Source organism: Staurois parvus, unplaced genomic scaffold (genome assembly GCF_062004578.1).
Source record: "Staurois parvus isolate SC_StPar_1 unplaced genomic scaffold, SC_StPar_1.0 ptg000394l, whole genome shotgun sequence".
NCBI lineage: Eukaryota > Metazoa > Chordata > Amphibia > Anura > Ranidae > Staurois > Staurois parvus.
Window position 1 is genome coordinate 9,486,709 of NW_028318190.1, and position 15,108 is coordinate 9,501,816.

The window sequence follows — 15,108 nt, forward strand, 5'->3', positions numbered from 1 at the left end:
AAAAAAAAAAAAAAAAAAAAAAAAAAACCATTATAAATACCCTTTTTCCCCTTTTTTTTTTTATAACTCATCATATTCCCTCTGTTCTCAGCTGCATAAGAGCAGGGAGAGTTGAAACAGCATACACTGAACTTCCCAGTGAAAGCTGTACAGGGGATAATCATGTCAGGACAAGTCTAATCACTGGAGGACAGACAGGATAGAAAACTGACTATGCTGTGTTCTCCTGCTTAATGTGGTCAGTTTTTGTTTTGTTTTTTTCAATATTTTTATTAATTTAGAAACAGTTTAAGTCAGAAGCAACAAAAGCACGCCCGTGTGGTCAGTTTTTAATAGGAAAGCACAGGGACTAGCAGGAACACCAGGGATTTCACACAAAAGGAAGCAATACAAAGAGAACAGGATACTTTTTCATACAAGTATGTGGTATAGTAGGCACATATAAAAAATATGAAATGCTGGGTTTACATATTCTTTGAAGAATCTTTTATAACTCTTTGCATTGGAGTTATCACATTTCATGTATATTATACAAAATGAAGGAAAATCAATCATACAAGGGCCTCCTGGCATTGGACAATAACCCATCAATTGAACGACTGACAGTCATATACGTCTAAAACAAATCTTTATTAGGTCTTACCAACAGAAGTGCAGCAAACTGCCCACTGTCACTATTTTCTGCTTTAAGAACTTCCAAACATCTTTCCAAGGCAGAATTCACAGGTTTTTTATCTGTAGAGGGTTCTGATCTTGCCGTCATAATGCAAATTATCTGGAAGTATGGAAAATAAAACTTTAAAATTGCTTGAAACACCTCAAGATTTTTCCACTTGAGTGGCTAAAAAAGTTACAAAGAAACGTAATTTGCCAACATCTTCAAGGAGTGCACACAAGTGGCTCTAAAACAGGAAACACAAGGTTCACATCCAAATGAATAAGAGACAGCTATCTGATGGCCTCTAATTAAACTAGTAATTAAAAAAGAACCAAAAGGCAAAGCTTAAACTTCACTTATTAGATCTCCTTTCTGTATCTTTGTATGCAATATATGGGAATAAAATCTCTGACCTTGCTTTAGGGCTGGCCATACACTATACAATTTTCTGTCCAATTTCTGCCCAATTTCCTTTAGATTTATCTTAAACTATGTAGTACAAGGGCCTGCCTAATTGGATACAATTGAAAGTGTTGTTCAGGTTTGACCTCCTATTATATGGTTTTTGGCAAGTCTAAAGCAATTTTCCAAAGAAAATTGTATAATGTATGGCCAGCCTAAGTCAGGTACTTGAACAATAACTTTCTGAGATTCTAACCCTAGAAGTAGAGGGTGAAAGGCTGCTACCTTTTTTTTTTTTTTATTTGGAAGGAAGTGATTAGTAGTCTTACAGGAAGAATCTAACAATTCCAGTCCATATTCATGGAGAATGATATTTAAAACATATCTAAAACCAAAACAAACACAAATGAACATACTGCAGCTTACCAATGTTTAGATGTGGTGACTGCATGTTTTTTTTTTTTTTTTTTTAGGTATTTTTCCTTTATTTTCAACTGGTGATTCAGTCAATAATGCAATTCTTGCCTTAAGGTGGCTCCCTTCATGAAGGTGCAATGGAACCACCTGTGGTCAGAAGCATTGTCAACCTGTGGACAGTGTAGTATTAGATGCACTTGCAAATTTATATTGGCTTGACTAACAAATTAAAGCCTAACTCCAGCTAACACTTTAAGCAGTTACAGCAAACACTTTTTTCCTTTTGGAATAAAGGTTTTACATAAACGAATAAAAGCTGATCATTGTAAGAATGGTTTGTTTCAACACTCTAACAATGTTTGCTGGGAAGCTTGGTCTGTTTAAAGGAAGCTGAAAAATAAGAATTATGTCCAACTTACCAGGGGGAAAATAAGCCTGGATAAAGATGCCAGTCAGTGCAAGGAACACTGAAATGTTTTCTACGTGTCCCGTTTACGCCACAATGCTGTTGTGATGTGCAGTGTGTGTATATTTTTCCACAGCACACTGGATGGCACCACATGTCAACGCCCTGCAATATACAACGCTGCTGTGCAGAGACATGAGTGAAGTTCCAATTTTTTAACCTCTTGGCGATCTGCCCACAATAATTTTGCTGTGGGCGGGTGATATGTACAGGCACAGTCACGTACCTGTACGATGGCAGTTGCATATGGGCCCTAGTGTGCCCCCGGGCATGCAGCAGCGCACTCCTGTGACCACTGTGTCCACACAGCAGATCACAGTGCTCGCTATCATGTGATTGCTAGGGGCATTCATAATGATCACATGATAACAATCTAAACAAACTGTCACAAATGGGTTTCATGAGTGAACAGCTTGCTTACGGTTGTGACTTGTGATTAGCCCACAGCAATCACATAGTACCTGGCTACCTGGACAATGTGATTAGCTGTAGACCATCTTTTTTACTAGAGTCTTGGGATGTTTCTGTTGTCTTCCTAGCAAGCCAGTTAGTATCAGACAGAATATATGGAATATATTGATTTAATTACAACTCTGTTATAGCAATGCATAGATGAAAGTAAATAAACTGCCTTAGAACGATATCAAAATGACAAGCAGATGGTGTACTCTTGCATATGCACACAATATCTCTTTCCCCAGCCAGATACAGTAATAACTTGTATACTACATAATAATCTACATAGGAGCGATACCTATGGACACCTGGACAATAGACTCTTGTATTTACCTAGACATTTCTGCCCCTGATGCCACACATACCTGAAATACATACACACTTTCCCCACATCTGAATGTTGGTATGGCACCTATGCAAGCATTCTGTATACTCAAGCTTCCTATTCACCTGCAGTTAAATGCACCTTGAGGCAGAAAGAAGCTGGGTAAACAAACATGCCTATTTACAAATGTCAGGTGCCCTGCTCAATGTTTGAAGTCTGACTTCACTCCAGGACTATGCGGTGTAATTGTGATGCTGATGTGAGTTATGTTATAAAGGGTTAGCACTTCTGCCTGGCAGTACTAGGGTTGTTAGTTCGAAGCCGAGCGATGGTGCCACCTGCCTGGAGTTTGCATGTTCTCCCTGTGCGGGTTTCCTCCGGGTACTCCAGTTTCCTCCCACACTCCAAAGACATGCTGGTAGGTTAATTGGCTCCTGTCTAAATTGACCCTAGTATGTATATATATGAATGTGAGTTAGGGACCTCAGATTGTACACCCCTTGAGGGTTAAGGACTGATGTGAATGTACTATATATCTGTAAAGCGCTACGTAAATTGACGGCGCTATATAAGTACCTGTAATAATAATAATTTTATGCCGATCACTACTTCAATAGACTGAGTCTGCAGCAATAACATAAATATACACAAATGGACTTGCTACCTCATGTTTAGTTATGAAGGTTTATAAAGGATATATATTGAGTTTTTTAAAAATATGCAGTACTTTATTATAACAAGTATAAAGTTCAGAGAGATCACAAATAATGGTACCACATCTACAGACCACAATACCACCTATAACCCTGCACATAACGTGATGAAGGGAAGTATCACGAGTGACCTATCTGCCCCCTGGTTTATACTACTATCAGACTATCCCTCATGACAATCTACTTGTCCAGATAAAAACAAAACAAAACACAATTTTAACCAAAATGGAGGTGATATTAGTAATGTTTTAAAAAACAAAAAGGGGTTTTATGATGACTTAAATGTTTAATATTGTGCTGTTTATCTCCTCCTCCCCTCCCTGCCTCTCCCCAGCACCGCACTTGTGGACTAGCAGGGAGCAGAGAGACACCATGCAGTGTAGTGAGCACTGATTGGGTGCTTGTCAGGAAAGGGGAGTGTTGGGCTTATCCTTAAACCCTTTCGCTGCCAGAGCCGTTTTTGCATTTTTTTGCACAAGATTAAAAAAAAACACTTTAGGCCTGAAGATGACACAAAACCCTCAAACATTATATATTTTCTAAAATCAGAGACCCTAGAGAATAAAATAATGGTAGTTCCAATTTTTTTATGTCGAGTGATATTACTGCAAAATTTCAGTAATAAATACAAGTTAGTTGATTTTAGGGCTGAAAAAAAAAGCAATAAATGACCCTATTTTTCTGTAAAATATAAAAGATGAGGCTGCACAGAGTAAATAGATATCTAACTTGTCAAACCTTAAATTTGTGTGCGCTCGTGAAATGGCGACGAACTTCAGCACCCTATATTTTCTATAGGTGACACTTTTAAAGCTCCTTATAGGTCATTAGTATAGTGTTACGGATGAGATCTGGTGCTAGAATTATTGCTCTCATTCTGGCGTGCGTGGCGATATGTAACATGTGTATCGCAATTGACGTTTTCATGCGTAGGCGCCCCAAGGTGTGCTTTTACGTTTGTAAGTGCGTATATGTGTGTGGGGGGGGGGGGGGGGGACTCAATTTTTTTTGGGGGGGATGTTATGTGCTTGGGTGTAACTTTCATTTTTTACAATTAACCACTTGCCTACTGGGCACTTCCACCCCCTTCCTGCCCACGCCAGTTTTCAGCTACACTTTCAAAGTGTCTATGTTATATAGTACAGGGATGTTGAATTCACATCGTCGACGCCTGGGACATGTAGCTCCAGCCGGGCAGGTAGTTTTTTTACTTTCAGCCCTGCTGCGGGCAAGCAGCAGGGATCACCTTTCAGGTAGAAGCATTCCACACAGTGCCAGCCTCTCCCCTATGTGATGAAAAAAAGTAGTTTTTTTCAACCAGTTCCCAACCGCGCTATAGCTGAGGAACGGCTACAGAGCGGTTGTCTAGTTCTGGGATAATGTCCATGGACGTCATTCCAGAAAATGCCCCCAGCGGTGCGCACCCGGCGATCGCTGTGTCCTGTGGACACATCTCATCACGTGATACGGTAGACGGCTAATCACGGCGGCCTTTTACCACGTGATCAGCTGTGTCCAATAAGACAGCAGATCACTGGGTAAATACAGTTTACGGTATTTGGCTGCACTTTCCTCATGCTGTCACAGCATGAGGAAAGTACTGCTGAGAACCGGCAATTGTCAGCGAAGGGATCGGCACTTATCAGTGCCCTGATGATCAGTGCCCAGCAGTGCTGCTCAACAGTGCCACCCACCTGTGCCCTGTAGTGCCGCCCATATGTGCCACCCATCAGTGCTGCCTATCAGTGCAGCCTCACCAACGCACATCAGTGATGGAGAAAATTTACCTGTTCATGCATAGGCACCCCAGCGTGTGCTTTTACGTTTGTACATGCATATATGTGTGTGGGGGGGGCAGCTCAATTTTTTTTTGGGGGGGGGATGTTATGTGCTTGGGTGTAACTTTCATTTTTTACAATTAACCACTTGCCTACTGGGCACTTCTACCCCCTACCGCCCAGGCCAATTTTCAGCTTTCAGCGCTGTCGCACTTTGAATGACAATTGCACGGTCATGCAACATTGTACCCAAATTAAATTTTTATCATTTTTTTCACACAAAGAGCACTTTCTTTTGGTGGTATTAAATCGCTGCTGTGTGTTTTATTTTTTGCATTATAAACAAAAAAAAAAGAAAAAAATGTGAAGAGAAAAAAAAGTATTTCTTTGTTTCTATTATAAAATTTTGCAAACAGGTAATTTTTCTCCATCACTGATGTGCATTGATAAGGCTACACTGGTAGGCAGCATTGATGGGCACTGATGGAGGTGGCACGGATAGGCAGCACTGATCGGCGGTACTGATGGGTGGCACTGATCTTCAGTGCCGACCCCTTTGCTGACAATTGCCGTTTCTCGGCAGCACTTTTCTCACGCTGTAACAGCGTGAAGAAAGTGCAGCCGATAATCGTCAACTGTATTTACCCAGTGATCTGCTGTGTCATTGGATTACATGATAAAAGACCGCTGTGATTGGCCATTTACCATATCACGTGATCAAATGTGTCTGTGGGACACAGTGATCACTGGCAGCGCCGGGTGTGTGCCGCTGGGGGCGTGCAGGGGGGGGCGTGTTCTGGAATGACGTCAATGGACGCTGTCCCAGAACTAGACAACTGCGCTGTAGCCGTCCTTCCGCTATAGCGCAATTGGGAACTGGTTAAAAAAAAAAAACTTTTTTTTTCCATCACATAGGGAAAAAGTTGGGACTGTGTGGAATGCTTCCACCTGACAGGTGAGCCCTGCTGCTTACCCGCAGCAGGGCTGAAAGTAAAAAAAAACTACCTGCTCGGTACTACATGTCCCGGGAGCCAGGCGATATAAATTCAACATCCCTGTACTATATAACATAGACACTATGAAAGTGTATAGTGACAACAAAATCTTATGTAATCAATATGGCGTCATGTATTGTGCAATAACATGAAGTACACCTCCACTGTAGGAAGAACTACAAAATTACAATAACAAATGAATCCACAGGCCTGCCAAAAGTGTTCTATTATTTCCCGTTCACTTTTATGCTGTAGTAACCAGCACTCAGGACCAGATTGAACACTTTACATATTGCGGCATGTATATCTGGGGAGCCGTGTTTAATGATCTCTGGCAGGATTCTACCCATTCCGCTGGCTTTTTTAAATTGCAGTTGTTGAATTCTCTCCATTATTTCGTGTAGTGTAATTGACACATCGAGCGGGTTTTGAAAGTCCTTGATTTTGTCCTCCATATCATTTAGTTACATAGTTATCCTGGCTGAAAAAAAGACAAAAGTCCATCCAGTTCAACCATTAAAAGAAAATAAATAAATTAAAAGTTATAATCCTACACCCACAGTTGATCCAGAAAAAGGCAAAAAAAAACAAACAAAAACAGCAAAAGCTTGATCCAATTTGCTCCTGCTGGGAAAACAAATTCCTTCCTGATCCCCTGAGAGGCAATTGGATATTCCCTGGATTAACTTTTCCTACAGTGAGGAACAGAAGTATTTGAACACCCTGCGATTTTGCAAGTTCTCCCACTTAGAAATCATGGAGGTGTCTGAAATTCACATTGTAGGTGCATTCCCACTCTGAGAGACAGAATTTTAAAAACAAATTAAAAAATTCAGGAAATCACATTGTATGATTTTTAAAGAATTTATTTGTCTTGCACTGCTGAACATAAGTATTTGAACACCTGAGAAAATCAGTGTTAATATTTGGTACAGAAGCCTTTGTTTGCAGTTACAGAGGTCAAACGTTTCCTGTAGTTCTTGACCAGGTTTGCACACACTGCAACAGGGATTTTGGCCCACTCCTCCACACAGATCTCCTCTAGATCTGTCAGGTTTCGGGGCTGTCGCTGAGCAACACGGAGTTTCAGCTCCCTCCAAAGATGTTCTATTGGATTTAGGTCTGGAGACTGGCTAGGCCACTCCAGAACCTTGATATGCTTCTTACGGGGCCACTCCTTGGTTATCCTGGCTGTGTGCTTCGGGTCATTGTCATGTTGAAAGACCCAGCCATGACCCATCTTCAATGCTCTGACTGAATGGCCCCATTCATCCTCTCCTTAATACAGTGCAGTTGTCCTGTCCCCTTCGCAGAAAAGCATGATGTTACCACCCCCATGCTTAACAGTAGGGATGGTGTTTTTGGGATGCAACTCATCCTTCATTTTCCTCCAAACACGACGAGTGAAGTTTTGACCAAAAAGTTCTACTTTGGTCTCATCTGACCACATGACTTTCTCCCATGCCTCCTCTGGATCATCCAGATGGTCATTGGCAAACTTCAGACGGGCCTGGACATGAGATGACTTGAGCAGGGGAACCTTCCGTGCAATGCATGATTTGAAACCATGACGGCGTAGTGTTCTACCGACAGTGACCTTTGAAACTGTGGTCCCAGCTCTCTTCATATCATTGACCAGCTCCTCCCTTGTAGTTCTGGGCTGCTTCCTCACCTTTCTTATCATCAGTGATACCCCACGAGGTGAGATCTTGCATGAAGCCCCAGTCTGAGGGAGACTGACAGTCGTCTTTAGCCTCTTCCATTTTCTAACAATTGCTCCAACAGTTGATCTAGTTTCACCAAGCTGCTTGGCAATTGTCCCTGTAGCCCTTTCCAGCCTTGTGGAGGTCCACAATTTTGTCTCTGGTGTCATTTGACAGCTCTTTGGTCTTGCCCATGGTAGTAGTTGGCATCTGACTGACTGTGGGGTGGACAGGTGTCTTTAAAGAGCTCAGACAGGTGCTACTAAGTTAGTTTAATGAGTGGAACTTCTGTTCCTCACTGTACAAATGTCAGTAACCAGTTATATTCTGTGTATCCAAACCATTTTTGGCCTGGGCAGGAAGGGGGTAGAAGTGCCCAGTAGGCAAATGGTTAATTGTAAAAAAAATTAAAGTTAAACCCAAGCACATAACACCCCCCCCCAAAAAAAAATTAAGCCCCCCCCACATATACGCACATATAAATGTAAAAGCAAACACTGGGGCGCCTACGCGTGAACAGGTACATTTTTGCCATCACTGATGTGCATTGATGAGGCAGCACTGATGGGCACTGATAGGCAGCACTGATGGGCTCAGGTGGGTGGCAGTGGTGGGCAAAACTGCAGGGCACAGGTGGACGGCACTGCAGGGCACTGATTATTGCAGATCCCTTCGCTGACAATTACCGGTTCTCAGCGGTACTTTCCTCATGTTGTGACAGCATGAGGAAAGTGCAGCCGAACACTGTCATGTATTTACCCAGTGATTTGTCATTGGACACAGCTGATCACATGGTAAAAGGCCGCCGTGATTGGCATTTTACTGTATCACGTGATGAGATCACCGGCAGATGCGATCACCGGCAGTGCACCGCTGGGGGCGTGTTCTGGAACGACATCCATGGACGTCGTCCCAGAACTAGCCAACGGCGTTGTAGCCGTGCTTCGGCTACAGCGCAGTTGGGAACTGGTTAAAAAAAAACTACTGTCAAAAGTCCTGTGTAACAAGGTAATGGAACTTTATAAAGATGGAAAAGGACATAAAAAGATGTCCAAAGCCTTGAATATGCCAATCAGTACTGTTAAATCACCTATTAAGAAGTGGAATGTTCGGGGATCTCTTGATACCAAGCCAAGGTCAGGTAGACCAAGAAAGATTGCAGCCACAACTGCCAGAAGAATTGTTCAGGATACAAAGGGAAACCCATAGGTAACCACAAGAAAAATACAGGCTGCTCTGGAAAAAGACAGTGTGGTTGTTTCGAAGGAGCACAATATGATGACACTCGAACAAAAATGAGCTGCATGGTCGAGGTGCCAGAAAGAAGCCTTTACTGCATCAATGACACAAAAAGGCCTGGTTAGGAGTGTCAAGGTGTTGTCAGGCATATTGTAACTGGGTTTTTTTGTGGCATTGGTGCAGTAAAAGCTTCTGTCACCTCAACCAAACAGCTCATTTTTGTTCAAGTATAACTGTATTTTACATCTTAAAAACAACCACACCATCTTTTTCCAGAGCAGCCTATTTTTCTTGAGGTTGCCTGTGGGTTTTTCTTTTAATCCCAGACAATTATTCTGTCAGTTATGGCTGCAATCTTTCTTGGTCTACCTGATCTTGGCTTTTTATCAAGAGATCTCTGAACTTTCCATTTCTTAATAGGTGATTTAACAGTACTGATTGGAATATTCAAGATTTGGACATCTTTTTATGTCCTTTTCCATCTTTATAAAGTTCCATTACCTTGTTACGCAGGACTTTTGACAGTTCTTTTCTGATCCCCTAGGGACCTAGGGAGACTGACAGTTGTTTTGTGTTTCTTCCATTTGCGAATGATATGGGATCAAATACTTATTTCCCTCATGAACATGCAAATCAATGTATAATTTTTTAGACATGCAATTATTTTGAATTTTGTGTTGCTATTCTGTCTCTCACTGTTACAATACACCTACCATTCGATTTTTAGACTGATAATATTTTGTGAGTGGGCAAACATTTAAAATCAGCAGGGGATCAAATACTTATTTCCTTCACTGTGTATGTGTATTTTTATATATATATATATATATATATATATATATATATATATATATATATATATATATATATATATATATATATATAAATGTGATTTTTCAGTTCCAGGTAGGGGTGTCTGCGCGGCTGCCATTTGCGGCCTCAGCTGTGGATCATCAGGTCCCAACTGGTGATTACTCGCCAGCACCAGGTGATCGCCAAGTAATACCAACTGGGGGAGAGAACTGTATGTAAGCAATACAGTTCTCACCCATCAGCTCCTGCACACTGCTTTGTATGGCTCTGCATAGCAGAGCCATACAAATCAGTGTGCTTACAGTGAAGCACACACACAGCACATAGTGTGAAACAGCACACAGTTAGCCCTTTGATTGCCCCAGATGTTAACCCCTTCCTGCCCAGTGCCATTAGTACAGTGTTAGTGCTTTTTATTAGCACTAATCACTGTATTGGTGTCACTGAGGATGTCAGTGACACCAAATCAGTTCCCCCCAGTGTAAGAATGCCCACCGCAGTCCCACTATAAGTCGCTGATTTCTGCCATTACTAGTAAAAAAAAAAAAAGAAAGAAAAAAAAATCCCAGTATATATACACCGTCCTTTGCAAATGCTATAAACTTTCACATAAGCTAATTAATTTACACATATTGGGATTTTTTTTTAGCAAAGACATGTAACAGGATACATTTTGCCCTAAATTTATAATGAAATTTTATTTTTTTACTGGACATGTTTAATAGCAAAAAGTCAAAAATATTGTTACTTTCTCAAAATTGTCTTTTTTTTTAATAGCGCAAACAAATAAAAAAAAACAAACACGAGATCAAATACCATCGAAAGAAAGCTCTTTTTTTTTGGGGGGGGGGGGGAAAGGATGTAAATTTAATTTGGGAGTAGCATTGCATGACCACACAATTGTCAGCTAAAGCAACGCAGCACAGTATCGCAAATAATGGCCCAGTCAAGAAGGGAGGGGGGGGTGGAGTAAATCCTATGGAGGGCAAGTGGTTAATATAACCTTCATTTAAAATGGAGAAATGTTTTTTGATATATCTTTGCTAATAGCACTAGCTACATGTTTATAGCTTAAATATTGATATTTGCACTTTGACCCCATTGAGCCGGCGCCTCCCGGCCCTTTAAGGGTTTCAGAAGCCGAGAGGCTTTAGGGTCATGTGACCGCCGTGATTCGCTGTCACGGCAGGCACATGATCAGGAAAGGTCCAAATCAAAAGAGGAGATCGGGACCTTTCCGTGAGTACCGGACATATGTGCTGAGAGGGCGCACTCAGCACGTATGTTTTTCTTAATTGCACGCAAATGTGTGGCCGCTCGGTGTCAAGGCCCAGATGCCACAAGGCCGCACATTTGCGTGTGGCCGGCGCCAAGATGTTAAAGTGTTACTAACCCCACGGCCTTGCAATCACTATATCTGATCTTCCACAGTAGACAAAACATGGAAATGCAATTATTTTAGTAAATATAAACTGCTAAATATATCTTTTCTCATCAGAAGTTAGTGCAGTCTTGTGACTTCTATCAGTGTCCAGCAGAGCACTGGTTAAAGCTTGTAGGAGGAGTTTTCATTCTGGTACAATTAGGAAATAAGGGGCTTATAAATAACACGTATCGCTAAACGTACATTATCTGCCCAGTAACCAAAAAAACGAACAGCAAAAACAAAAGAATGTGAAAAGGGATTCACAGAAAAGCGGTTACATTATGGACAGAAAGCGATACTCAAAGTAATTCAAAAAAATTATGCTTTATTACACAGTGCACATATGGACATATGAGGTAAATACCTACGTTTTCATTCTCCCTGACTATCCCATGAGGCTGCATGATCCCTGACCCTCTGTCTGGACAGTGCTGATTGGCCCTGTGCTGCTCACATTCATCCTCCCAAAGATTACAAATAAAAACTTCTCTATTATTATTATACAGGATTTATATAGCGCCAACAGTTTGCTCAGCACTTTACAATATAATGGGAGACAATACAGCAACAATACAGTTCAATACAAGAGGGATAGGAGGGCTCTGCTCCTTGGAGCTTACATTCTAGGACTAGCAATACACACCAAACTGAGCGCGTGCAGCTTGCCTCAAGGCTCTGTTCTATCAGCAGATGGATTGGAGACAGTAAAAGGTGAGAATCAGAGAAGACAGGATCAAACAGCATTTTTACACAATGCGGAGGGTTAACCCCTTAGGTTCCACAGTGAGTATAACAAGCATACTTTACTGCATATACAGACTGATTTTACTGTTGTGGGTTTAGTAACACTTCAAAACAGCCACGTTATATACTTAAATGTGGCTGTCAGTACATTTTAGGATATTTGCCAGTGAAATAAAATTGGTGTTGTTTGTAAATTTGGGGTGTCTGGTCAGTAAATTTTACTTGGGGGGTTGGCAACACTACTCCTGGGATGTGTGACATCATTTGCCTAGTCCTGGAAACCAGGAAGTATCTGAAAAAATGTATAACTAGTAATTATGATCTACTTTCCTATCTATGTATTAATACTAGCATCATAAGGATTACAGATAGCCATGTTCATTGAGAGTGAAGTTCGCTAGCAGCTAAAACCCGCTGACAATGTAACAGGACTTTCAGTCAGAAACCTGCTTTGCTCACTTGTGTGGGTCATGAAGTGAATTTGGAAGGAGCAGGCAGCGTGACAGGCAGGGGGATTCCTATATGAATGCTGTGTACAGGTCTCCTTTTCTTCTCACCTATATCTAGCTGCCTATTAGGCTTCGTATGTGCTGAGTGTAAACAGTATACTTCACCTTCCAGCTCTTCCTCAGGCTCCCTGCTCGGCCTTCTCTAGTATAACCCCACTACAGAGCGAACACCGGGCACACTCTTCTCACCTCACACACTTTCCTTTCTCCGAACACCCCGCCTACCCCACAGCTTCCGCCTCCCAGCCAATGAGCGGCCTCCCCTCTTACACAGCCTTGGGGCCTAGACCAGGTCCTGCTACCATGGTAATAGACGCCATGCTGAGAAGGGGGGGCTGGCATCCGGGTAAGCTAGCGCTTCCGGGAGGAGGGATGTGGGTTGGGGACTGGGGGAGGGGCTCGGGGTTTAGGTCCGGGGACAGCGACAGGTACAGGGAGGAAGGTGCCCAGGCTGTTCTCTGTAATGCTGACATGTAAGAGCCACGCTGCAGGTATGTGTGTCTGTACGTTGTTCCCACATCATGTGTCCTGTTCTGTGTACACGGCTGTGCAGGGGGGAATGGGAGACACTTTTTATCTGTCTCATAGGGGGCTGTTTAATGTCTGCAGGCTGGACATACTTCTATTTCTTCTGAGGTGAAGGTTAGTCAGGACAATGGCATTTGTCTGAGGTGATCACTGTTAGAATAGGGTACATTTATCTGTAATGTCCTGTGTATGGAGAATTGTGACAGCTGTGTGTGCTTGTATAGAAAAAATATTGTGTGTGTTTATGTGTGTGTATATATATATATATATATATATATATATATATATATATATATATATACACACATACTATATATACACACACACACACACTATATATATATATATATATACACACACACACACATATACTGTACATACAAACACAATATACATACATAATAAATATACAGTCAGGTCCATAAATATTGGGACATGGACACAATTCTAACATTTTTGGCTCTATACACCACCACAATGGATTTGAAATGAAATGAACAAGATGTGCTTTAACTGCAGACTGTCAGCTTTAATTTGAGGGTATTTACATCCAAATCAGCTGAACGCTGTAGGAATTACAACAGTTTGCATATGTGCCTCCCACTTGTTAAGGGACCAAAAGTAATGGGACAGAATAATAATCATAAATTAAACTTTCACTTTTTAATTCTTGGTTGCAAATCCTTTGCAGTCAATTACAGCCTGAAGTCTGGAACACATAGACATCACCAGACGCTGGGTTTCATCCCTGGTGATGCTCTGCCAGGCCTCTACTGCAACTGTCTTCAGTTCCTGCTTGTTCTTGGGGCATTTTCCCTTCAGTTTTGTCTTCAGCAAGTGAAATGCATGCTCAATCGGATTCAGGTCAGGTGATTGACTTGGCCATTGCATAACATTCCACTTCTTTCACTTAAAAAACTCTTTGGTTGCTTTTGCAGTATGCTTTGGGTCATTGTCCGTCTGCACTGTGAAGCGGCGTCCAATGAGTTCTGAAGCATTTGGCTGAATATGAGCAGATAATATTCCCGAAACACTTCAGAATTCATCCTGCTGCTTTTGTCAGCAGTCACATCATCAATAAATACAAGAGAAGCAGTTCCATTGGCAGCCATACATGCCCACGCCATGACACTACCACCACCATGCTTCACTGATGAGGTGGTATGCTTAGGATCATGAGCAGTTCCTTTCCTTCTCCATACTCTTCTCTTCCCATCACTCTGGTACAAGTTGATCTTGGTCTCATCTGTCCATAGGATGTTGTTCCAGAACTTTGAAGGCTTTTTTAGATGTCGTTTGGCAAACTCTAATCTGGCCTTCCTGTTTTTGAGGCTCACCAATGGTTTCCATCTTGTGGTAAACCCTCTGTATTCACTCTGGTGAAGTCTTCTCTTGATTGTTGACTTTGACACACATACACCTACCTCCTGGAGAGTGTTCTTGATCTGGCCAACTGTTGTGAAGGGTGTTTTCTTCACCAGGGAAAGAATTCTTCGGTCATCCACCACAGTTGTTTTCTGTGGTCTTCCGGGTCTTTTGGTGTTGCTGAGCTCACCAGTGCATTCTCTCTTTTTAAGGATGTTTCAAACAGTTGTTTTGGCCACGCCTAATGTTTTTGCTATCTCTCTGATGGGTTTGTTTTGTTTTTTCAGCCTAATGATGGCTTGCTTCACTGATAGTGACAGCTCTTTGGATCTCATCTTGAGAGTTGACAGCAACAGATTCCAAATGCAAATAGCACACGTGAAATGAACTCTGGACCTTTTATCTGCTCACTGTAATTGGGATAATGAGGGAATAACACACACCTGGCCATGGAACAGCTGAGAAGCCAATTGTCCCATTACTTTTGGTCCCTTAACAAATGGGAGGCACATATGCAAACTGTTGTAATTCCTACACCGTTCACCTGATTTGGATGTAAATACCCTCAAAT

At 41.8% G+C, this 15,108-nt stretch overlaps 2 protein-coding genes across 3 annotated transcripts in view; one reads left to right on the plus strand and one right to left on the minus strand.

Annotated features, from left to right (window-relative positions):
• The window catches only part of NCDN (neurochondrin), a 29,402-nt gene extending 16,467 nt beyond the window's left edge, over positions 1-12,935 (minus strand). The window contains exons 1-2 of one of the 2 annotated variants that reach the window (XM_089686326.1): positions 12,750-12,935; positions 644-775 (exon numbers count right to left, since the gene is read on the minus strand). In XM_089686326.1, the coding sequence (XP_089542452.1) occupies positions 644-763 (120 nt within the window). In that variant the 5' untranslated portion in view covers positions 764-775; positions 12,750-12,935. Of the gene's footprint in view, positions 1-643; positions 776-1,896; positions 2,042-12,749 lie in introns of those variants that run through there. The other variant, XM_089686327.1, reaches the window with a different exon arrangement.
• Positions 12,936-13,037: 102 nt separating this feature from the next.
• The window catches only part of KIAA0319L (KIAA0319 like), a 154,321-nt gene continuing 152,250 nt past the window's right edge, over positions 13,038-15,108 (plus strand). The window contains exon 1 of the mRNA XM_089686330.1: positions 13,038-13,135. The gene's annotated coding sequence lies outside the window, so the exon portion shown is untranslated. The remainder of the gene's footprint in view (positions 13,136-15,108) is intronic.